We start from the raw sequence: 25553 nt of genomic DNA on the forward strand, positions 1-25553 counted from the left end.
GCTAGTGAAGTTTTGTGCAGGTGCAAGACAGCATTTTACCTTAGTAACCCAAAAGGTGAGAGAGGAGAGAGCGAGTGAACATACAAAGTACCTGGATGCCCCCCTAAAAGTTTGCACCTCATAACTCAAAAGGTAACCTAATAAAGTTTTTGATAAGTATAGATGTAGCCTTCTAAAAGTGGAAAGGCAACCGCATAGAGTCACCCCCTTAACAATTGGGGCTACAGGCTCAAGTTCAAACCCCGCTGGCAGTTTATAAAAGAAGAAGCAAAAGGAGGACAATTTCACGACAAATGTACAAAACAAACTCTTCAAATATACGGTGATCATTTGCAAAAAGTGGGGTCTACTTACACAGCAGCCAACCTACTCATCTGTACAAAATATTTAGAAAATCCTGAAATTGATCACTAATTGTTTTTATGGCCTGGGCAATACTTCTCCCTTGATGCTTTACTTGAGTGCCATACGCTTCATGACCACCACTATCAGCACGGCAACTGCAAGCATCATGCATGATGCCACTGTCTTATCCATGGCACTGGTGCCTTCTTTAGAGAAGATCGTTTTTTCGACGGATCCAAACATGGAGTTCAATATCAGTACTACTTTGTGAAAGACACGCAACACCTTTCCCGTCACAAAGTCACAGACCTTGGAAGTCAACTTGATAATATTATATTCCTCATTTTCCTTGTCATCGTTGTTGCAGGACTCTGCATAGCGAAAAAAAATTCTTGAGACTTCATATACATGGGGGAAATGTTATATACATATTGGTATTTAGTACACACACGATGTATATATATCTATCTATACATACATACATACATATTGGTATTTAGTACACACACGATGTATATATATATATCTATCTATACATACATACATACATACATACACACACACACACATATATATACATATATACATATATATATATATGTGTGTGTGTGTGTGTGTGTGTGTACACACACACACACACACACACACACACATATATATATATGTGTGTGTGTGTGTGTGTGTGTACACACATATATATGTATATGTGTGTACACACACATATATATATATATATATGTGTGTGTGTGTGTGTGTGTGTGTGTGCACACACACACACATATATATATACACACACACACACACACACACATATATATGTGTGTGTGTGTGTGTGTGTGTGTCACATATATATATGTGTGTGTGTGTGTGTGTGTCACATATATATATATGTGTGTGTGTGTGTGTGTGTGTGTGTGTATATCCACAAAAAAAAAAAAAAGTGTGTACACATGCATGCATGCATGCATGTGTGTGTGTGTGTGTGTGTGTGTGTGTGAAGAATATAAGAATACAAATTGGTATTTAGTATATATACATATATAATATCACACACACACACACATATATATATGTATGTATATACATATATACATATATATATATATATATATGTATGTATATACATATATACATATATATATATACCTAGATGAATCCAAGAACATGCCCAAATTCACCTTTTAGGAACATGCATGTTATATACTCATGGTAGTCAACCCACAAGATGTATAACTATCAACTCCATTATGCATAGTATGGACTAGATACTACGACATCCGCACTAACGTCATCAGTGCCCAATAGTGGGTGTAGAACTCTGTATCAAGATATGCTCACACACACACACACACACACGAGCATATATTCACACAAAGCCCTTCGTATGTATATATATAAATATACATACATAGATATGTATGTATGTACGTATATACCTATACATATATAACATATTACATATACATATGCATATATAGTAGTATGTATGTAAGTACACACGCCGCGCGCGCGCGTGTGTGTGCATACATGCATGCATGCACACTGTGTGTGTGCATGCATGCACACACACAGTGAAGAATATAAGAATACAAGGGGGGAGGAATTTATTCAAGGCAATTTTACGAGGGGAATATTTTTATTGATCTAAAACTAAAGATCATGAGCACCAAGAGAACAATTAAGCATGCAGATATACCATCTATGTTGTGTGGCGCTTGGGTGAGCTCTTGGACTTTCTCATTGCTTAGCACTGCCTTCCAGACGGCAGGATCACAAGCCAATGACTTAACAGCATCCTGCCAAAAAAAAAAAAAGTAAGAGAACATTCTTTAAACATAGCATATCAAGCAGTGTACAAAACTTGAGCTTGCTCAAGAGGGAGAATGAGATGCACTGGCATGACAAGCTTGGCAAGAAACAAACTCAGTTAGGGAAAAGGCAGCTGCCACTCACATGGGCAGCCTTCCAGTTATAGGGGAGAGGCTTGCACCATGGGGAACTGTATCGTGGGTACCATGGGTTCTCAAGTGGCAGAGCCAGTTTTACTCCTGCACCATGGGCAACTCTATCATGGTTATTGTGGGTTCTTGAGTAGCAGAGCCAGTTACAGCATTGGAATCTCAGACAGGTAGAGAGATCAAAGGCAGATCCTACATTAACTCTACAGCAAATTAATGAGGCTGGACTTCTCCACCACGTACTTCGCCACACAATAGAAATGCCCACTGTCTGTCCTGACCCAATAGGAAAACCACCAGGCAAGAGAAACTCCGAGAAGGGGGGGAAGGAACAAAAGGCAAAGATGATAAGCGATCGCTGCTTCTCTCCATGGAAGAGAACACAGAGTGAAGAAAAGGTCGACAACATCCCCCGTCACCGTTTGGCCACCAACATGGTCTTCCCCTATTTTGTACCAAGGTACAAGAGGCCAAGGAGCTTTGTGTCACCCATACCAAGGCGGCCAGGACTCGTGTCACCTACAAGAGGCCAAGCCTCATATCACCCGTAGTGGGCCAGGACGTCTAGTTTAAACTTCCCACCACTAAGCTAGTTCCGAGCTCGGGAATGATAGAATGTGCAGCGGAAGAAGGGAAAGTGGAAACACAGGAGGGGGAGAGAGAGAGAAAGATGGAGAGGAAACACAGGTGAGAACCTGCTCTCAATATCATCATCAAAAGGAATACATGTCCCAAGCAAGAGGGGAGAACCTCGTAAGTGAGGGACTGCAGCTAGACAAGCTAGGCAAGCAATGCAAGCAGTAAAATATGAGGGAGGCATGCCGGCTATATATACCTCTACATGAAGGCAGCCGACTAGGGATAAATACCTCCACGACTGGGGAAAATACCAAGACCATAAAATGGGGAATAAATATGGGTAACATATGAGTGAGGGGTGACCAGCCCCTCTGACTAACATGGTCAGCCCTAGAGGCTAAAATAGGACACCAAATAGGAAACCAGCAAGTAGGGGATGATGTCTAACACCCCCTCTCAGCACCGGATGCTGAGCAAACTCCAAGAAGCCAGAGACGCCGTCCTCGATCAAAGATGAAAGACTGCAGAAACAGGTACCAAGAAAGCTCCACAAGCAATCTCCTCAGCAACTCAGCGGCAAAAGCAACAGAACAAGCTGCCAGGTACACCGTTCCTCTGGAAGAAAACAACCATATAGGCTGCGACGTGCTGCTCCAAATAATGGTTCCAAACCCAAGTGTAAGAACACTCCCCGAAGTCGAATGTCGTGTATCCAGCCTGAAGAAGGTATGAAAAACCTCAAAACCAACCAAGATCAGATCCTGTATATAACCAATCCTGGGAGAAGCAAACTGCTCCTCACTGGAACCCTCAAAAGAAAGAGAGTCAATCTGCTCCAACTCTGTACCAAGAGTAGCCAAATGCTGTATAAAAGCATCCTCTGAAAAGGTCGGCATCGCAAGATGTAAAGACTCTGTAGAAAATATGAGGTCCATCTGCTCAAACTCCATAACATGAGTTGCCCAATGCTGTACATAAGTACACGCCATTGAGGTGGGCATCGCAAGATGAAAGGACTCCACATCCCCCTCTGAAAAATGATATCGTCGGACTGGTACAAGCCCAACCTGATTCTGATCCAAATCCAAAAAACTCTGGAAGTACCACTATGCCCCAGGCACGGTTAGCAACCACAGATCCAAAGCATCCCTCCGGGTCCAAAAAACCATCCTCCAAAACAACAAGCCATCAGAACTGGCAGGGGGAGGGGCATCCTCAGAAGCATCACAAAGAGAGGCAGAGGTAGACTCCTCACAATGAGGAAGGGAAGCAGGAATATAAACTGCAGTGGCAACAAAGTCCTCAAAAGCATCACGGATAGCAGAAGACTGTTCCAGAAGTAGAACCAGATCCCAAGAATCAGCAACAGATAAAAGATCCATGTGAAAGGATCACACCGCAAAAGGGCAAAACACCCTCCTTGTTCTGCAAATAATGCAAAGAACACAAGCTCGGACAAAATAAACTCTGCTCAGGATCTTTGAAAAGATCACTGCTCTCCTCCAAATAACTGTAAACTCCTGTCAAAGAAGAATGTCTCCACAGGTACAGCACAGCTCCCGAAACTGATCCTCAAGTGAAGTAGCTGGAGAAAGACCCCCCTCTGAGTGTAGAAAACTCCTATGGGAAGCAAAGCACAGCCAAAACACTGCTATCCAGCAAAAATAGCACTCCACCGCCAACAGAAGGCAAGGAACATGTAGAAACCGAGAAACCGTGTAGGCCAGGAACAAAACACAGGTATAGATGCTTCAAAATCAGCGAAATGCTGACTGAAATCTGAAATTCAGAATCCTCCTCAAGTACCAAACTGCCTCCAAAGCCACAATCCAATCAAGAAACCCCCTCTGCAAGTGATCTCAGTCCACTGGAGAAGAAAACGCAGCCAAACAAGGGCTACAAACCTGAAAATTCAGGCCAACCAGTGTCCACACCTCCTATGAGGAAAAACGCTGAAGAGAAGGTACCTTCAGGTCCAACAGATGAAGCCCAGTTGAAGGTAGAGCTACCAGCAAGATTGGTTCAAAAAAACCGCAGCAATCATGGCTGCAAATCTGAAAACGCAGAGGTATAAGGGGCTGAATATGGAAACGCTGAAGAAATAGGTACACCCAAGCCTCAGATCAGCAAATCAGCATCAGAAACCTGTAGAAGAAAAAAACGCAGCAAATATGCTGCTGTTGGCCTGTACAAAACAGGCAACCAGCACTGGGGGGGGGGGGGGGGGGGGGGTATGAATGCCGAGAACTGCTGAAAACTGCTGTGTACAGCCACCTGAAGAAAAACGCAGCAACCTATGTGCTGCTGCCCTTGCTGAAAACGCAAAAACGCAGGTCTGTCCAGGGGCCAAAAAAAACACAGATATGAAGAGGTATAGGAGGGAGCATCCAACACTGAAAATCACCGACGCTCTGATACCATGATAGAATGTGCAGTGGAAGAAGGGAAAGTGGAAACACGGGAGGGGGAGAGAGAGAGAGAAAGATGGAGAGGAAACACAGGTGAGAACCTGCTCTCAATATCATCATCAAAAGGAATACATGTCCCAAGCAAGAGGGGAGAACCTCGTAAGTGAGGGACTGCAGCTAGACAAGCTAGGCAAGCAATGCAAGCAGTAAAATATGAGGGAGGCATGCCGGCTATATATACCTCTATATGAAGGCAGCCGACTAGGGATAAATACCTCCACGACTGGGGAAAATCCCAAGACCATAAAATGGGGAATAAATATGGGTAACATATGAGTGAGGGGTGACCAGCCCCTCTGACTAACATGGTCAGCCCTAGAGGCTAAAATAGGACACCAAATAGGAAGCCAGCAAGTAGGGGATGATGTCTAACAGGGAAGACCTGCTATTACAAGTTCTAAGAACGAGAGAGATATATATGAAACCGGCCTGACGAAAATCTGACGGGCGGTGAAACAAACACTCGCACATAAAACACTTCAACGCCATTGAGGACCTGGAAAAAGAAAACAAACAGGGGGAGCTAGAGTGCTCCTGCAAGCAGTACACGGACACCGATTGGCCCCAAAACGCAATGGCGCCCCTTGCGGTATTTCTTTAGTTGATTATAAGAGCTTTGATTACAATAAGGCTGGGAACTCAGCCGTCATAGTAGAACTCCTGAAGCCTGCAAAGAACCTGCATCATGGCTTCTTGTCCACACGGCATCCACAAACAAATCTAGCCATTGTTCACATCGAAAGACTCTCACATTGAATCTGCATACAAAAGCTCTCCCACACATGGGCTTCCTTTTTAACTCTAATCTCATGCCATTCACACTGTCCACCATGTCCACGTGCACACCTGCATACTGTCCAGAGAAAAACACAAGGTCGTAACATAACCCCCTCTTGAAAAATAGCAAGCGTCCTCGATTGCACTCAATGGCACAGTAAGGCATCTTATGAGCAAAGACTCCCCATACGACAAAAGCAATGGCCCTCCAATGCATCTGGGTGATAAAACAATCATCCTGCACAATAAGCCACACTGTCACATCAAAGTGACAAACCACTCTTGCTTGTTCCTTCAGAACCCACAGCAAAAGTCTAAAACCAAATGGAAACACGTTAACTGTGTTAGCCAAAAACAAAACCATGTATCATTCTACATATGGCAAACATATGCATGACACATATATGCATTCGCAAACAATATGCTCCTCAAGATGCTCTACCTACTCTAAAGTAACTGTCTAAGGGCTGCTCGCAAGCCTTACGCCCATGGGCATCCCGCAGGACCCACGACTGATGGTACAACATGAGCATCCAAACACTACATCCACTAAGTACTTTCCCACATATGTCTCATGGCCATCCCGCAGGAGTTACACCCAATGGTGCATCCATGAACATAATAAAGCACTTGATGTATCATACCAATATACATGCAGCACACGACACAATGCAGAGTATTTCCCAATGTATTCTCAATGATACCAGGATCCAATGGCACCAGAATACAAAAATACCTCTACCTCAAAAAGTGAATGCATACATGCACAAACAGAGTTCGATCCATATATCCATGAACCAAACCAACTCTAGGACTGATCACAAGACTTATGCCCTCCATAGAGTTATCATAGTTGCAGTTATAGTTCAAGGTGCGGCCGACTGTGAACCATACCCAACTTTACCATCTCATGTGTCTAGAACACAAGATCATAGAAGTCCCATAAGCAGATGTACTGTCAGCCTCAGTACCTTCGGGTGAATACAAAGATGTCACCAAGCAACTCCTAGATGACAACTGAGCCTATCTGTAAACAAGGGAGCGGATGTGCTACCCCCCTCTTGAGCATCAGGCAATGCTCCAGACCTATGCTCTGCTGAACCTGAATGAGCCGTAACAAGAGTCGACTCCAACTCAAAGGCATCAAGATAAAGCTGCAAATCCTGAGGTGAATCTGCTAAGTCACCCTCCTCCATCCACTTCGCATCCATCAGTGAACCTCCTCCATCCACTTCGCATCCATCAGTGAACAGCTCTTGAACTTCACAGGATAGCGACGGGAAACTTTACCCTGTACCTTTCTTTCCTTATGTGCCAGTATATGCTTGGGAATAAGAACCTCGTCAAGTTCCTCCACTTCCATCTGAGCCTCATCTGATATATCCTCAGGCACCCAAAACCTGCTTGCACTCCACCCAAGTGGTAAGCACAAGTCCTTGATGAAGCATAGTAGACCACCACTGCTAAACATAGAAAGAAACTGTCTTCCGAACCCATAAAGCCTCCGTGAAGATCCCACCGGTGACAAACTGTCGAAAGCCATAGCCTTCAACGCATCTCCTGCACCATAACACTTCAACTACTACTTGTTCTTGGCCGAATACTCCTTGTCCTTGGTGTCTTTTCTCCTGAGCTTCATCTTCAGCTCTTGCTCTTCACCTCGAATAGGCAAAGACACACAATTCTGCACTGTGTCCTGCACTTCCTTTTCACTTTCCTCATGTTGAAGCTTTTAATGTGACAACCACGGGCTCACCTCCTTGAGAAAGTCGACGATGTCCCGGCAACGGAACCTTGAAACCGGCCTGACGAAAATCCGACGGGCGGTGAAACAAACACTCGCACATAAAACACTTCAACGCCATTGAGGACCTAGAAAAAGAAAACAAACAGGGGGAGCTAGAGTGCTCCTGCAAACAGTACACGGACACCGATTGGCCCCAAAACGCAGTGGCCCCCCTTGCGGTATTTCTTTAATTGATTATAAGAGCTTTGATTACAATAAGGCTGGGAACTCAGCCGTCATAGTAGAACTCCTGAAGCCTGCAAAGAACCTGCATCATGGCTTCTTGTCCACACAGCATCCACAAACAAATCTAGCCATTGTTCACATCGAAAGACTCTCTCACATTGAATCTGCATACAAAAGCTTTCTCCCATGATCAGGGCTACCACAACCATCCATAGCCTCTCACACTATGAACAGCATCACACCCTGACACATCCAGTGCTTCTGCATCACAACACAGACTCCCAAACTGTCTCTCAAAAGAGAACTCGTATCACAGCACAACATACCATACAGTCGACACACCTGTACCAACCCTCTCTACCTTCCAAGGGTACTATCCATCTCTGTCATGGATTCCCTATCCCCTGCCCAATCAGTAGCAAGGCTGTACCAAACATGTGTCCAGTCATGTATCTTCTGCTTGCATGTGACCTATCTCCTGGAGAAACCCAAAAACATGTTTCCTCGAGAAACCTACGACCCGTTTCCACATGAGACCCTTAGACCTGTTTCTCTTTTGAAACTTCTGTCCTGTTTCCATACAGAACCATTCATGGCACCATTCAACAACACTGCCAACAACGGCATACATCTAGTTACCTGTTCCCTCATGAAACATCTGGAAACATAGAGATGCCCATATCAGTAGGTCCCTCTATTCTAGCAGGAAGAAAACAATCTGCTCCATGAGCACGCAGCCATGCGAGCTTGCATCACTCCCATGCCAAGAAACATAACCAAATGACCTGTACTTGCGGCCAAAAACCCAAGCACATAGCTGAATTTGCAGCCAAACAAAAACAGCCCATAAACAGTCTTCAAACTGATCTCAAAACAGTCCCGAACCCTAAGCAAAGAGAAGCTGAAAGTTCCATCAGTTGAACGCCATCAACATGATGTCTATGTTCATGAAAAACCAGCCCCTCCTTTCTGCAAAAACACGGCGTCCTCCAAAAAGCACACACCTGGCTGTCTGTGTGTCTAGAGAAACCAACCTGTAAGCTGCAGCCTGACTCCTGTGCAAGAGAGCATGAGTTTCAGCCCTCTGCACCTGCAGTCCAGCCCACCTTCTGTTCTGCAACCCAACAGTCGCTAGATAAATATGGCACGTGTGCTACCAATCCAGCCCACCTCCTATTCTGCAGTCGTACACCTGTACCTGTAGTCGTACAGCTGCCTGCGCCGCCTGAATCTGCAACTGCAGCCACCTGACCTACGCCGCCTACCTGCAGCAGCCGCCTGTACCTGCAGCAGCCGTACACAGTACCTGCAGCAGTCGTATAGTTCTGCACTGGCTCTCGCGCAGCCAAAAACCAGCAGCCCCATATGCAGTCGACTTCACCTCTCTTCCACGCATGAGAGCTTGCACTCTTCCCAAAAAGCTAGAGAGAGGGAGAAGAGAGAGACGTGGGCCTCCAAAAGTGGAGTAGTCTCTAAAAATTGCCTAGTGGCCTCCTAAGGTTTAAAACCTTTATAACTTTAATTTTTGCCCACCAAAGGTTATAAAACCTTTTTTAAATTAAAGTCTCTTTGCCCCCTTCACACTTGGGGTTGTCCACACATGGGCTTCCTTTTTAACTCTAATCTGATGCCGTTCACACTGTCCACCATGTCCCCGTGCACACCTGCATACTGTCCAGAGAAAAACACAAGGTCGTAACATATATATACCTAGATGAATCCAGGAACATGCCCAAAATCACCTTTTAGGAATGTGCATGTTATATACTCATGGTAGTCAACCCACAAGACTATATAACTATCAACTCCATTATGCATAGTATGGACTAGATACTACGACATCCCCACTAACAGTGCCCAATAGTGGGTGTAGAACTCTGTATCAAGATATGCTCTCACACATGCACTCCACACACACACACACACACACACACGAGCATATATTCACACAAGGGCCTTCGTACTGAGTTTCTGTCAAACCTCCGAAGATGCAAGGCAAACTCAAACCATAATGGAGCCTAGCACTAAGGGAAGTAGCAAATAGAAAGAATTAGTACAGCAAATAAGTAGTTTATAGGGCAAATGCACCACTAAATAAGTAGTTTATAGGACAAATGCACCAAATACCCTGGATCCGCTTGACGGCTTGCCAATGCTTTGTACTTGGGCTGTGCATAAATTTGCTACACAAGAAAACCCCAAACTAAATATTCGGGCGTGTGTTGCACAAGTAATATGTGGCAACCCACTACTTGGTTATAAACACTCATCATACATGCTCAAGTTCCATCGGAGTAAAGATGGACTTACAATCTTGAAACCCAAACTTGTGCAATAGCTTTTGAATGTTGTAACTATTTGGCCCTCCAAGCTCTTTTTCACATGATGGAACTCTTTCCCGAACAGATGGACAGGGTGGTGGACACATGGGAATAGGGTTCTTAAAACTGGCTCGTGAAAAGGTACCAATCTTGGTCAAAAAGCAAGAAAAAGCAAAAAAGTCAACTGTGTTGACCAAGAGCTGAGGACATCATTGGAAAAAGAACATCAAACTAGATCAAAAAGCTAAAAGTCGCTTTAAAGCAGCTCCAAGGCCAAAAAGCAAGGCCCTCAAGCTAGAAAAGCAAAACAAGAACTTTTGACTAAAGTTGAGTAATATTTTACTATTAAAAAGACCAAAAGCAAAGTAGAAGGCAAAAGCAAAGTAAAAACATCACTTTTTGGCAAAAAGCAAGGCTTCCCCAAGTATAAAAGAAGCATGAGCCTCTCTTGAGCATCAAGTTGAAGAAGAAGCTCTTCATCGTGTTGCTGAAGCGTGGAGATCATCTTCTTCATAATCATCTTGAAAGAGTGCACAGAGCGGAAGCAATAGAGCCCTAGAGTGTGCTGAATAGAGTGTGCAAGAGAGAGAGAGAGATATGGAGTAACTATGCTGAATATACTGAAGCAATACAGTCCCAAGCAAGAGACACAAGCAGTCTCATAAGTGAGGGAGCAAAAGATATACAAGGCAAGATGAAAAAGTGAGAGGCCAACCCACCTATTTATAGGTGGAGAGAGCTGGCCGACTGGAGCTACATATGCTGGCCGACTGAGAAAAAACCATAGAGGCTGGGAAAAATCCCAAAAAAATATGTAAAATAGGGGTGAAATAGGGGTGGCCAGCCCACAATCAAGGGCCATGCAAAAGGGACCAAAAGGACACCAGAAATGGGCAGAAACTGGGGCTAAACACATCTATGAATCCAATCATGGAGTTTTTCATCGTTGCCCGCTAATTTCAGAGCGCCTCCATCAACTGCAATGCCATGCCACCATCTTTCCATACAACTGTACGGAACTTTACGGGCATAAAAATTCTGAAATCCTAAAACTGCTCTAAAAACCCTAAAAACCGCCTCTTGGAGGTTTTTCTCACCCGAAAACCATTAAAATAGGTTTTATATTAGTTTTCTTGTGAGATGGAGCTTTTCCATGGTTTTCTTCATGGACAAGGCTATAGGAGTTGTGGAGATTACTCACGAGATGAGCGAGTGTTTCCAGGACTTGGATTTTGGACTTAGACTTGATCTGCACTTGGTTTTGGATTTGATTTGGACTTGGGACTTGGACTTGGCTATGAACTTGGACTTGGACATATAGCTTGGGCATGAAGCTTGAACATAAACATGGAGAACTTGGACACATAGCTTGGGCATGAAGCTTGGACATAAACATGGAGAACTTGGACATACAGCTTGGGCATGAAGCTTGGACATGAACATGGAACTTGAACTTGGATTTGGATCTAAACTTGGATTTGGACTTGGATCTGGACTGACTTGGATTTTGGACGTGGATTTTGGACTTAGACTTGATCTGAACTTGGCTTTGGATTTGATTTGGACTTGGAACTTGGACTTGGATTCATTGGATTTGGATTTGGCTATTGGATCTAGTACTAGCCCGGTGAGAGATACTTGTGGGTCATCCTCGTGGTGTGCTCGGCATCAGAGATCTTGTGCCTCAACATTGACATCAACTTGGATATCCTACATCAGCATATATGTTTGTTTTGTATTCATTGATTGTATTGATCCTGGCCAGCGTGCCCATGGATTGTTCCTGAATAAATTCTTGAAAGGGATCGGAGCCTGTTCCCCGCTCAATGTGTTGTACTATGCAAGATCCCTATTCCCTTCTCTCTCCCCTCTATATCTTTATCTCTTAGACACGTGATTGAGTCTGTCACTGCATGCCCCACTGGGCTTACAAATGTACTTTGATTGCTGTACATAAATCCCAACATCTGTCTGCACATTGTATGCCCAATTAATAATGCAACAATCCCAAATCTGTCATCTCTAATGAGATTTGCAATTCAGCTTTGAAGGCTGAAATTTTCTCCTTATCATTCTCAGTTAGCAACCTATCATCCACATATAGAATGAGCATAATCAAAGTGCCATGATCCTCTTTCACATAGAAAGTACTCTCTCTGTTGGACTATTGCGAAAGCCCTAGCTGGTCAAATAAGTATGTATCTTCTCATACCAAGCTCACGGAGCTTGTTTGAGACCATAAAGTGCTTTTCAAAGCCTGCATACTTTGCTTTCATGACCATGCATCTCAAAACCAATGGGTTACTTTACATAAACTTCTTCCTGCAAATCCCCATTGAGAAAAGCTGATTTAATGTCCAACTCATGCACTTTCCATCCATGATGGGTAACCAATGCAACAACACATCTAATTGTGGCCTTCCCAGCCTGAAGAGCCTACAACTTGTTGATGTGCTCCCGCATCGTCGAAGACTTTGCAAGATCCATCACCCGCATCTGCACTTCCAAGGAGATCCACTTCATGGGTTATATTGTTATGCAGATAAGCCAAATGCTGCCAAATCCCTCTGGCCACCGTCATATGTTTGATTTGATTAATCACATGTGGTGTGCACTTAAGAAAGATGAAAGAACGCACACGGGCATTGACACGATCCCATAACTGTGCCTGAGCCTCCCGTTCTTTTCGTATAGAGAGTAACAACTCCCTGTCCTCCAACTCCGACCATGGAACACCAACAATAATGAAATCAGCCAAGTCATAAGACTCCATTACCTTCCATATGCCGTAGTTGGTCCCGACAAACTGTCGATCCACGGGAAATGTGGGGAGAGTAGGGATATTCACGTGCCTCTCAGCCATCTCAAACAAGTTTGCCATCTCGGGGGGTTACTTTGGTCTTGTGAGGAGGGTGGGTGGGAAAAAAATGAAGAGGAGGCTACAACTAATATGCAAGGTGGCTGTCCAACGGTGATGGCCGCCTTCTACCCAATCTCCAAGTCCCAAACAGCCCAAGAGATCTCCAATCAGCACCAAAAAAGCAACAGTCCTGCAAGCTCTTCAAATCTCCCGCCGCAAGCTCCAAGGTCTTCAAGAAACAGTCCCACAAGCTCTCCAATGTCCCCAACCTTCAAGCCACTTGCGGCTCTGATACCATGTCGGAATACGCAACGGATATGAGAAACTGCTGAGAGCACAACGTAGCAAGACACCAACATGAAGATGAGCAAACGCAAGAGAACCACCAGCATGAAAAATGCTGAACTGTGTGTGGAAGAGCAAACGCAGAAGAGAGAGAGTGAAGCTACATGAACTCTGAACTATATACAAGATCCGGTAGAATACCCAATACAGGAGTGTGGGGGGCAGCCCATCTATATAAATGGTCCAAGACTGCTGGTCAGCCAGTCCAAAACAGGCCGACAGCAATCCCAACAATCCCAACTGCTCACGACCAAAAAAATGGGAGTTGACCAGATAAAATCCAGCCGGCCAGAACTGAACATAGTCGGCCAGCATCTACTGGCCCACGACCATAGAAAACAGGGAAAAAAATACGGGGAGATGGGAAAAAATGAAAAAAGGTACAAGGCGAGCAAACCCACAACAAAGGCCCTCTATGAGATAATGTTCAGACAAGAGATGACTGCTAACAAGCCTGACACTCCTTAGGGGTGAGCTTCAAGGACTCTCCCTATAACTTCCGGGGGGGCCGGGGGTTTCACAAAACACTTGATCATTAATGCAATTAAACACTGAAATTAGCCACAACCTTAACACATATCCATCATCACTTTACATAAAACGTAAAAGCTAGACAAAACATCCACACATGCTGAAAGATGAGCTTGCACATGTGACACCGCATAGAGGCCAAAATGGGCCGACCCTCCCCCCCCTTTGGAGTATTTTATTACCCAAGGAGAATAATATCATGTACAAGCTTTGAGGGCCTTACTCTCCCCACAGGAGATGCCAGATTATCCATATACAAATGCCATAACACAACCCAACACAAGGCAACCATAAAATTCAGCCGGTACATAGCTGTAGAAATGTTGAGCCAACAATATAACCCATATACCTCAGTGTGGGTACTGATTCTTCCCCAAAAACCACAGGTCTTCATGCAATAGAGCTGGTATAGCAAGTACAACTCTCCATTCAACAAGTACCCCTTGCCTTCAGTATTTCTTCGCAATGGAAGCCTCCAAAACAGTCCCCAACAACCGGTATTCTTCATGGGCAGCCTACAAGAGAGCGAGAAAGAAAGTAGCCATCATTAGGACAGTCTATAACGGTGGTAGAGAATAGAAACTCTCCTAAATTTTAGGAGTGTGATCCTTTGTATTCCAAGATAATCCCCCATTTCCAAAGCTTGTTCTTTCCGAATCTTGGGAGTCCACCAGACCCCTTTCACACTGGGAAATGCCCAAGCTGGCGACATCTTCCCAACCTTTTTAAACAATTGACCGCAACTATGATAGCTCCCTTGCAAGAAAGCACTCCCAGGAATCCATGTTATGATGTTCAGGTGCACAACCATAAAGGTAAAGACATCTATGTGCACATGGGAGATAACATCCCATTTAGGAGATCTAGTCAAAGCTTTCTTTAGAGTCTCATACGCTCTTTGGAATTCTTCAATCCACTTAAGTACTTTCACTTAAGCACTACAAACTTGTTCCATGAAATTGTGAGGCCTATGCCCTAAATTCGACCCTCGATTCCCTTGACCATGCCATGGGGGGAAAACACATGCCTCTGAACACATCTATGAGTTTTAGATCCTCAGGTCCATTGATTCCTCTGAGATTTGGTCCCTTGCATGGTAGGTCTATGATTCCATTGCTAGTGCCAGGTGTCACTACACAAGCTATTCAACCCTTGGATGCACAAACATAGCGATGCTGAGAACGATTTAGGAAGGGGGTTTCACATGGGTTGAAAGATGTCCTAAGTCAAGAAGGAGCTGCACATAGCTCAAGGGATGCCCTTAAAAATATTTTCTAGGACATATCTAAATATATGATGGTTCCACGGACCCATATGTCTATCACACTCTGCAAAGAAAGAGCTGGGCTCAAGTCACATGTCACGTGCATCCCGCACTTGGATGCCACGTAGACATATCTGTACAGAAGGTGCAGGACCTGGGATGGTAAATTGGTCCCATGTGAACCCAATCCGGGACGAGTCAGCCGAGGTTCCTTCCCAGTCGTCCAAGGTCAGGTGTGCATTGTCCTGCACATGAGTCCAAGGCCAGGTGTGCACTGTCCTGCACATGAAACAGTGCCAGTCCACGCTGTGAGTCTCCCTCTGGAATGATGTTAGAGATTCTATGTATCTGGTATGGTACTGGATGCCAGATCATTGTGTAGATAGTTAGGGTTTGCTTATAGGAAAGGGGCCAGCCCATAGGGCTACCCCAAGTACTTGTGTGGGCATGGGGACAGTGTAAAACCACCCCCATGAGGGCCAAGAAGGCCCTGCCTGTACCCACCAGCCATGAATAGACCATGGAGGGGCTGTAGGACAGCCCTAGGAGCAGGCCAGGGGAAGCATACAGGTGGTACAGCCTATTTATGGTTGTAAGCGCAAGTATGGGGCAGCCCATACAGACTGCCCAGGCTCCAAACAGCCTGTACACAGTGCCCAGAACTGTTAGAAATACAGGCGCCTAGTGCCCAGTCATCAAGGAAGAGATGCACAGCAATTTATGGAATTTATCTAGCATTTAATGCTGAATAATAGGTCGTGGACTGATTTATGACAGCCGCCTGGATTTATAGCTGGCCGACTACCTTTTATGGGTAGTATAAATAGTGGAGGCCCCAACCCATTGTGTTATCTCATCATTCACCAAGAGCTAAGGCAAACAAGGGCCAAGACAGCCAAGAAGTTGCTAACGCAAAGGGGTGAAGGACTGCAGGTCAAGGGCAGAGTTATCTCAGCCAAGAAAGGTCAAGTTTCCTGTATTTTCTTTTCATATTTGCATCATTCTAATAAAGCAAATACACCATTCGTGGTGGGGGCCCTACAGAGGGTATTCGGGACCCAATACTGTGTCCTCTCCTATCACGTGCATCCCACACTTGGATGCCACGTAGACATTTTTGTACAGAAGGTGCAGGACCTGGGATGGTGAACTGGTCCCACGTGAGCCCAGTCTGGGACGAGTCAGCCAGGGATCCATCTCAGATGTCCGAGGTCAGGTGTGCATTGTCCTGCACAGGAGTCTAAGGTCAGGTGTGCACTGTCCTGCACATGAAACAGTGCCAGTCCGCGCTGTGAGTCTCCCTCTGGAATGATGTCAGTGATTTTGTGTATCTAGTATGGTACCGGACGCCAGATCACTGAGTAGTTAGTGTTTAGGACAAGGGGCCAGCCCATGGGGCTACCCCAAGTCGAAGTGTGGGCATGGGGATGGTGTGAAACCACCCCCATGAGGGCCAGGAAGGCCCTGGCTGTACCCACCAGCCATGGGTAGATCATGGGGGGGCTGTAGGACAGCCCCAGGGGCAGGCCAGGGATAGCTGACTGCTTATCCAGCTCTTGGAGAGGTTTAAGACAAGTATGGGGCAGCCCATATAGGCTGCCCAGCCTCCAAAACAGGGGGCATTCAGTGCCCAGCCTCCTAGGCAGCAGGCGCCTAAGTGCCCAGCCTTATTTCCCATGTGCACAAGTGCCCAGCCAAGCAACAAAGTGATGCACAGCATTTAATAGTATTTATTGCTGTATTTTCTGGTCGTGGGAGCATTTAATGCTGGCCGACTGCTGTAGTACTGGCCGACTGCTCATGATTGGGTAGTATAAATAGAATTGCCCACAATCCCATTCATTCATCTCATTCTCCACAAGAGCTACCATCCACTATCTGTGTGGGAGACGTCCGGAGGCTTCCGGACGCTAAAAACCAACCGTCCTTCGAGGGACAGGAGTCACTCCGAAAGGGGTAGTCCACCGGTGTCTAAAAACCAACCACACAAGCGAGAAAAAATTCTGGTTTCTTTGCTGAATCTTTGTACTTGAAGTAGGCTCTGATACCACTGTAATATGTGGAAGCTTCGGAGAAGAATCGGTAACTTCAATACTCAGAATTCAGCACTCTTTTCGCGACGGAAATTAACGCACAAACTGAAAGGAGAAGTGCAGAAAATAGAGAGAGAGAGAGAGGGAAAGGTGGAGAGGACACAATATTGGGTCCCAACTACCCTCTATAGGGCCCCCACCACAGATGGTGTATTTGCTTTATTAGAATGATGAGAAATCTGAAAGAAAATACAGCAATCTTGGACCTTTTCTTGGTTGGGAATACCCTGTCCTTGACCTGAATCCTTCACCCCTTTGCTTAGCACCCTCTTGGCTTTGTCTAGCCTCTTATGCTTGCAGATTGCGTTCCGGAAAGGAATTGCATTTTTGTCACCAATTGGCCGACCATTTGGTCCATCTCCAGTTTTTGCATCTCGTTCACTTGAGGCCAGGCCGGTGTCTCGTGTGAAGAGACCAATATTTTGCTGACATGGACGGGAGCCAGACTGGTGCCACCCGTGTGTTAGCAAGATGGTGTCGTATGGACGGGAGCCAGACCAGTGCCACCCGTGTATGACCTGGACTGTGTTCGACCCATGGGATTGTCACGCCATGGAAGAGCCAGTATTCGTGCCGTGTTTTGCCTATGGGACTGTCACACCATAGGGAGACTCGTGCCTGGAACTGTGTCTTACCTATGGGACTGTCACTCCATAGGAAGACCAGGTTTTTATGTTTTTTTTATGTCGTGCCAGTTTTGTGCCGACAGATATTTTGTACTTGTTCCATAAACGGGAGATATGTCCATGTTACTATTTGCACATGCACACATATTTTGCATGTTTGAAACTGTTTTCGCATGACATGTATTTGTGTGTTTGCCTGCTTGACGTGTTACTTACTGAGCGGGGACGCCTGCCAGTGAGTCGTGAAGTCTGCTCTGTATTCTGACGAGTTTTGGTGCATGTGAACAGGTGGTAAGTATGTCGCACATATTGTTTTAATGTTTCATATTTTAACCTTTTATTTTATAAGGTTAGGTGTTCACATTCACTTAAATGTGGACACCCCCTTTGGGCACCTACTTAGGGGCCAAGGTGGGGAGCCCCACTTCAGTGAGTGTGGGGGTGGGCATGGTCACCTACCCAAACTCCCCACCCACATGCAAACGTGGGAATCACCAAAGTAAACTCCACTTTAATTTTATTAAATCGCTTCCATCCTTCAAACGTGGACACACCACCCGGCGGATCATTTCAACCTTGCGCTCGTTCTCTAACCGGCGACCATTCCTTTGCGCATGCCTTTGGCTGGCGATTGTATGAGCTATTGCTGGCTGCGCATGTGCTACTGCAGGCGGCTGTACCTCCAGAGACTGCAGGCGACCCTTAGCCAACGGCTGCCACCTGCGCTTCAGTCCTGCTACAACCGGCTGCTTGGCCATATTCTCTTCCGGTCATAGCCAGGCGACTGTATACTGCAACCAGGCCACTACAGCAGCACAGAGGCGGCTGCTCCTAACTGCAGCGTGCTGCCTCTGCTCCTACAGGCGACAGTATACCCTCTGGCTGCGCATGTTCTTCCACTAGCAATTGTATACTCTGCTGCTGGTTGTGCCTGCTCTACTACAGGCAGCTGTACCTCCAGCCAGCGCTAACTGCAGGTGGCTGCTTACACCTCCCATACAGGCGGCTGCTTCTACTTCATACAGGCGGCAGCAGAACCTGCAGAACCTCAGCGTGCTGCCTTTGGTGGCTGCAAATCTACACGTGTTGCACCCGTCTTCCAACAAGTATTGCCCCACTTTCTATAGGCGGCTGCCTCTTCAAACCAATCGGTTCCTCTACGCTGCAGCCTGGCCTCTCCTCCCTTGCAAGTGGATGCTTCTTCTCTCACAGCAGGCGGCTGTGCCCTTTGTGGTTTCTTGCGGTGGTACTTGCCTTGGTGGTTCACCACGAGGCGACTGAGTCTTCATCAAGGGGACTTCGCATCTCCTGGGTGGCTTCATCATTCCACGAGTATTGGTTTTCTATCAACCATCTACAAGTAAGTGAATTTCAGATTTAAGTAAAGTATTTTATGTTTAAATCTGATAAGGGATTCATCCCGCTCGGCCAACACCCGTTCGGTGCCGGGTTGTCCAAGCTCTATTGGAGAACCTCGGTCCAAAGGTGCTGAGATCGGGAGAGCCAGGCGTTAGTACGAGAGCGCCTGTTTGTGCGTGGTCTCGGAACACCAGTGAGGCGCTCTCCGCGGAGTCCAGTGAAAGCACAGGACCGTAGAGATTGGACCACACTAGTGGTCGTACTGCTTCGAGCTTCTACATCGAAATTCGACTTCGAGCCTATTTGTTTGGTACTGTTTTCATATGTACATGGACATTATCTGGTTCTTGGAACCCATGAAGCATTGTATTCATTAAATACTCCCAATAAATATATCATATATTGAGGGGGGGGGGGGGGTCGGCCCGTTCTGGCCCCAGTGCTGGTGTCCATCTTTCCATTTCATTTCATTTCAATTTCAAGTTGTATTAAGTTGTCCATTTCAAATTTGTGGTTTTAAAGTTGTGCTATTAAGCGTGTGGGTGTCCAACGGAGTCTTTCCCACTTGACGGGATCGGTTTCAATTTTCCTGCTATGGCGAGCTTCGACGACGAGAGAGACCAAGAATCATGGGACCAGAGCGCACCAGGCAGCCCAGCTAGGGCACCAGGCTTGAGTGTCACAGACATGTTCCAGCAGATAATGCGAGCAATCGCAGAACAGACAGCCAAGTTGGATGAGCAGAAGGCGCAGATCTTGGCTCTGGAGGAGCGTACCCACTCTCCAGCGTCGCATTTTCCATCTCCTCCTCCCTCTCCTTCCGTATCCCAGATACCAGATCCTCGACACACGGACCCTCTCGCGGGCTCACAGCCGCAGCCAAGCTCTTTGCTTGAGTTGCAGATGCGTGCATTGGAGATCCGACAACGAGAAGACAAAGCCATGCGACGCGTGGAACACGAGCGTTACCTCAAAGCCTTGGACGCCAGATTGACACCTACGGCGCCCTCGAATCATTTTCCCGAGAAAATGAACTTTAGTAAGTATAATGGTAAACTCGATCCCACAACTCTTTATTCATGGTTACATCAATTTGAAGCTTACTTTGCCGCAGTTAGGAAAACAAATACGGACAAAGTGATCTTAGCCAGTTGGTACTTGGAAGGTGAGGCCATTCCTTGGTGGACTCAGTGGACTCATGCCCACACTAGAGCAAGTATGGCAGCTTATGTGTGGGACGAGTTTGTCCGCGACCTTAAGCAGCGGTTTCTACCGCCCCACTATCTTGAGCGACTCGAAGACGAGTTCAGGGGAGCGCGTCAGAACGCGCAACCAGTCCTTCAGTTTGCCAATAGAATTTTAACTTTATGTCTGCAATTAGGCTTATCTAATACGAACAAGAAAGGGCAGTTTTTGTATGGCCTGGACACGCAAATCCAATGGGAGGCGTGTATGTTTAGGCCAGCCACCTTTGCGGACGCCACACTCCGCCAGCGGAGACCATTAAGAGAATATGGCTTGATATCATTCACACCCTCCACGGTCAATGGAAAAAGTTACAGGGAGGTTCAGCCTGCATGCGGAAGCGGTGGGAAGCTTTCTTGCGACTTTGGAGGCCCGGCTCGTTCCTCACATATAGAGGAGGTGACCCCATTTGGCATTACAGACCACCTGTGTAGTTGTCCCCCTCCCCCCCCAGAGATAGCCTTCTCCTCACAGAGCGGCCAGCAAGAGAAGGAGCATCTCTTCCCCTCATGATCATTTGATTCCCGCCCTTAAATGAGGCGAGTTTGTATGTAGGCCTTTGTGGTTGTATCTAGCCCTTTGTGGCTGTTTTTTTCTTTAACTAATTGAAGGATCTTTTTCCCCAGAAAAAAAAAATGGGCGAGACAAAACAGTCCCATAAGTCCAGATCATAATCATGTGTCTCTGTGCATACTCCAAGTCGAATCCAACTCCAAGGAGCAGATACTCTGTGTGAAAACATACCCAAAAGGGTATTTTACCCACAGTTGCATAGAAACGCGTTTCATACAAGTTCGAAACGTACGAAATGTTTCGAAACGTTTCGTCCTTTATGAAACGCGTTTCATACATCATGCATATTTTAAAAACCTTAAAAAACGTTTCCTTTCGTGAATCGTATGGCGCACTCATTCACGCTTCCCAGTGGCGGCCGCCTGTGAGTTTGCCGATTGTGTGCCATCCTTCGATTCCTTCCATCGCTTGTGTCGGCCCGCCTGCTCCTTCGTGTCCTTGGGCCTTGTGGAGGTCTTCCAAAGGGGTAATGTCATGTTTTGCTTTAAGTTGGTTTTCTCTGCACAACTCACAAAGCAGCACACTTTTTTCTCTTCCATCAATATTTATGGCATATCTTCCACGGTCCACCCTTGCTCTATTGAGATTAGTTTATGTTCTGTGTCGCACTTGCAGGGCCAACAATCTGCGTTTATCCCCGCCTTGTAGGATGCCTCGAACAGGTGATTCTCTTTGGAACAATGTCACCTTCAAGTCTAGATCTGGTGGCTCGGGCTCCGGAAAGTGGAAATGCAACTTTTGTGCTGATAAGCACCATGGCAGTGTCACCAGGCTGAAGGCACATTTGTCACAAACAAAGGGTTTCGGCATTGGGCCATGTAAGCATGTGCCACAAGAAATCTATGATAGCCTCAAGGCTTGGAAGGCCATGCAACTAGGTATCCCCCTTGAGGATATTCCCAATCTGGGAGAGCCTGAAGCACGTCAAAGTGTCTCCAAGAGGACTCGCAGTATCTGAGTATCAGAGAGGAAGATACCAGTGGTGAGGTTACAGGTGGTGTTGCAGGTGGTTCTAGCTCGGCACCTCGAGCCAAAAGAACTAGTCTTCCAATGTTCAAGAAAGGACATGTACAGGCAGGGATGCAAAAGGCTGCAATGAAAGAGGCAACGAGGGAGTTGATGAAGTTGTTTATTCAATGTGGATTATCCTTCCACATTGTCAGGACTCCTCATGGAAGAAGGCAATGAGAGCTATCTCCCGCATTGGGTGTGAGTGGGATGGCCCCTCCTACGAGACATTGCGCACTACTGAGCTTCGCAAGGAGCAACTGGCTGTGGAGATGGAGATGGAGCCTCTCAAGGCCACTTGGGCAAAGTATGGTTGTACTTTGCTTTGTGATGGATGGACAGATGTGCGGAAGAGAAATGTGTACAACATTCTTGTGTCCTCCTGCAAAGGCACAATGTTCATTCGTGCCATAGATGCATCGGTGCCAGGGATAGTGGTTACAGGGGAGTTCATTATGTCCCACATGCGCCAGGCAATCAATGAAATTGGGCCTGATAACATTGTGCAGGTGATCACAGACAATGGGTCCAATTGTGTATCCATGGGCAGGATGTTAGAGGAGGAGTTCCCCAAGATTGTGTGGACACCTTGTGCAGCACACAGCCTTGACTTGATGATTGAGGATGTGGGGAAGCTTGATTGGGTGAGCCATGTATTTTCAGCTGCATCTACCATGGTGAACTTTGTCACAAAGAGGCCAAAGGTTTTGAGCATGTACAGGGCCAATAGTGATCTTGAGCTTCTAAAGCACTCCAAAACTCTATATGTTTATTGTGGTGGAGAGACTAGTGAGAGTGCGACATGGCTTATTACGCACTGTTGTGTGTTGTGAATGGACAGCATGGGAGGACAAGGATGAGCCCAAGTCTATAGCATTCCTCGTATGGTCATGAGAGATACTTGGTGGCAGGATGCAAAGGGACTTGTGAAGGCACTTCAGCCCATGTATAGTGTCCTTCGGCTCACAGACAAAGTACCATTGGGCCGCTTTATGAGTTCATGGACAGAATTGGTGAAGCTCTCAATGATTTCACTACCTTGTCGCGTGACAGGTGCTCACCCTTGGGCTTTAACTTTAGTCTTTGAGTCTTTCTCTTGAGTCTTCTTATAAGTTATTTTATAAATCTTGATCTCTTATGTATGTCACATGTTACATGTAGAGTTCAAGATATTAAGGAGATCTAGAATCGGCGTTGGGATTGGTTTCATAGGCCAATCCATGCTGTTGCTCACATTTTGCATCCCCTTTGGAGGAATGAGGAGCAATACCTCAATGAGGAGCTAGAGTCAGGATGGATCGAGTACATTACCAAGTTGGTGGGAGTGGGAGGTGATATACAGCTTATGAGAAAGCTCGAGGATGAGCTTCTCATTTACCGCAACGGTAGCCATATGTTTGGGCAAGCTACTGCATTGCTCAGGGAGACACAGTTGGAGCCAGTGTCTTGGTGGGAGAAATACGGTATTGGGACACCCAACTTGGTAAGGTTTCTTGATTCTTGAATCTTGTATCTTTGTCTCCCGAGTCCTACTCTTTCAAAATCTACATTCAAATGCTACTCTCTTTTTGACTCTAACTTAACATTCTTTTTTGTACAATGTAGAGACGGATTGCATTGAGAGTTCTCTCCCAGGATTGCAATTCACGGCCTTGTGAGAGAAACTGGAGTACATGGGCTCTTTTTCACACGAAAAAGAGAAATAGACTCTCCTCAGCACAATTGGAGAGGCTTGTCTTTTGTCATTGCAATCTCCAATTGCTAGAACAAAAGGGTCATCCCATTGAGCCTCGCCAAGTGAATCCAAATAAGATTGATATCATGAAGTGCAAGGAGATTCCCGACATTCCTCAGGAGGAGAGAGACATCTATTCTATGCTCTATGAGGAGATCATGGCTCCGGCTCGCACTACACGATCTTCTCGAGAGGCTAGTACTACTGGTGCACCTGCACCTCTAGAGGATGAGGCATTTGAGGACTCGGCTACCGGCAGTGACCTTGAGAGCGAGGCTACAGAGGCAGAAGATGCAGATGAGGATGAGCATGAGGATGCAGATGAGGATGCAGATAGTAGCTAGCAGCTGCCAGTATCATTTTATTTGGACATGTTATTTAGTTTGAACTTTGAACATGTTATTTATTTTGATCTTGGATTTTGAGTCATGACTCATCACCCACGTGGTGATCCTTTTGATTTCTGTTTAGTCATCAGTGATCACCCACGTGAAATGCTACTCTCTTTTTGACTCTAACTTAACATTCTTTTTTGTACAATGTAGAGACGGATTGCATTGAGAGTTCTCTCCCAGGATTGCAGTTCACGGCCTTGTGAGAGAAACTGGAGTACATGGGCTCTTTTTCACACGAAAAAGAGAAATAGACTCTCCTCAGCACAATTGGAGAGGCTTGTCTTTTGTCATTGCAATCTCCGATTGCTAGAACAAAAGGGTCATCCCATTGAGCCTCGCCAAGTGAATCCAAATAAGATTGATATCATGAAGTGCAAGGAGATTCCCGACATTCCTCAGGAGGAGAGAGACATCTATTCTATGCTCTATGAGGAGATCATGGCTCCGGCTCGCACTACACGATCTTCTCGAGAGGCTAGTACTACTGGTGCACCTGCACCTCTAGAGGATGAGGCATTTGAGGACTCGGCTACCGGCAGTGACCTGGAGAGTGAGGCTAAAGAGGCAGAAGATGCAGATGAGGATGAGCATGAGGATGCAGATAGTAGCTAGCAGCTGCCAGTATCATTTTATTTGGACATGTTATTTAGTTTGAACTTTGAACATGTTATTTATTTTGATCTTGGATTTTGAGTCATGACTCATCACCCACGTGGTGATCCTTTTGATTTCTGTTTAGTCATCAGTGATCACCCACGTGATTTGTGATATCATCATATCTTACATGTATTTGTTTTTATTCAAATGAATTCAATGTGGTCTCTTATAAGTTATGTCAACAGTTTTTTCTTTTGTATATTTCAAGTAAAAAATATACATGTTTTTTCTATTTTGTATGAAACCTTTTTGTACCCGTTTCTTACCTTTTATGAAACGTTTCAAAACGTATGAAACCCGTTTCATACCTGCCGTTTCTGAAACGCCCGGCAACTATGACTTTACCCAACCCAAAAAGGGTTATTTTGATTATTTTTATTATACCTTTATTTGCTGGCCGACCAGCACCCTCCCTTCCTATATATAGGAAGGGCATCTTCAT

General features: G+C 45.8%; 2 protein-coding genes across 4 annotated transcripts in view; both read right to left on the reverse strand.

The window, feature by feature from the left end:
* Positions 1–296: 296 nt before the first annotated feature.
* The window catches only part of LOC147625340 (uncharacterized), a 32565-nt gene continuing 7308 nt past the window's right edge, over positions 297–25553 (reverse strand). For all 3 annotated transcript variants that reach the window (XM_086818659.1, XM_086818661.1, XM_086818660.1), the window contains exons 4-5: positions 2042–2141; positions 297–716 (exon numbers count right to left, since the gene is read on the reverse strand). In XM_086818659.1, coding sequence (XP_086674785.1) covers positions 454–716; positions 2042–2141 — 363 coding nt within the window. In that variant the 3' untranslated portion in view covers positions 297–453. The remainder of the gene's footprint in view (positions 717–2041; positions 2142–25553) is intronic.
* Positions 6963–7766, reverse strand: LOC147625341 (uncharacterized). The gene is made up of 2 exons (XM_086818662.1): positions 7347–7766; positions 6963–7314 (listed from the first exon to the last, which is right to left on the reverse strand). Exons 1-2 carry the CDS (start codon positions 7668–7670, stop codon positions 7120–7122), a joined length of 519 nt encoding a protein of 172 aa, XP_086674788.1. The 5' UTR covers positions 7671–7766; the 3' UTR covers positions 6963–7119.

This window comes from Cibotium barometz, chromosome 24, assembly GCF_041138505.1.
Source record: "Cibotium barometz isolate CiBa-2024 chromosome 24, ASM4113850v1, whole genome shotgun sequence".
NCBI lineage: Eukaryota > Viridiplantae > Streptophyta > Polypodiopsida > Cyatheales > Cibotiaceae > Cibotium > Cibotium barometz.

Bases quoted from the DNA above. Each gene is read 5' to 3' on its own strand.
- LOC147625341 (XM_086818662.1), bottom strand. From the start codon at position 7,670: ATGGCTTTCGACAGTTTGTCACCGGTGGGATCTTCACGGAGGCTTTAT. The intron at 7,315-7,346 runs GTTCACTGATGG...TGGATGGAGGAG, and splicing joins ATGCGAAGTGGATGGAGGAG to GGTGACTTAGCAGATTCACC.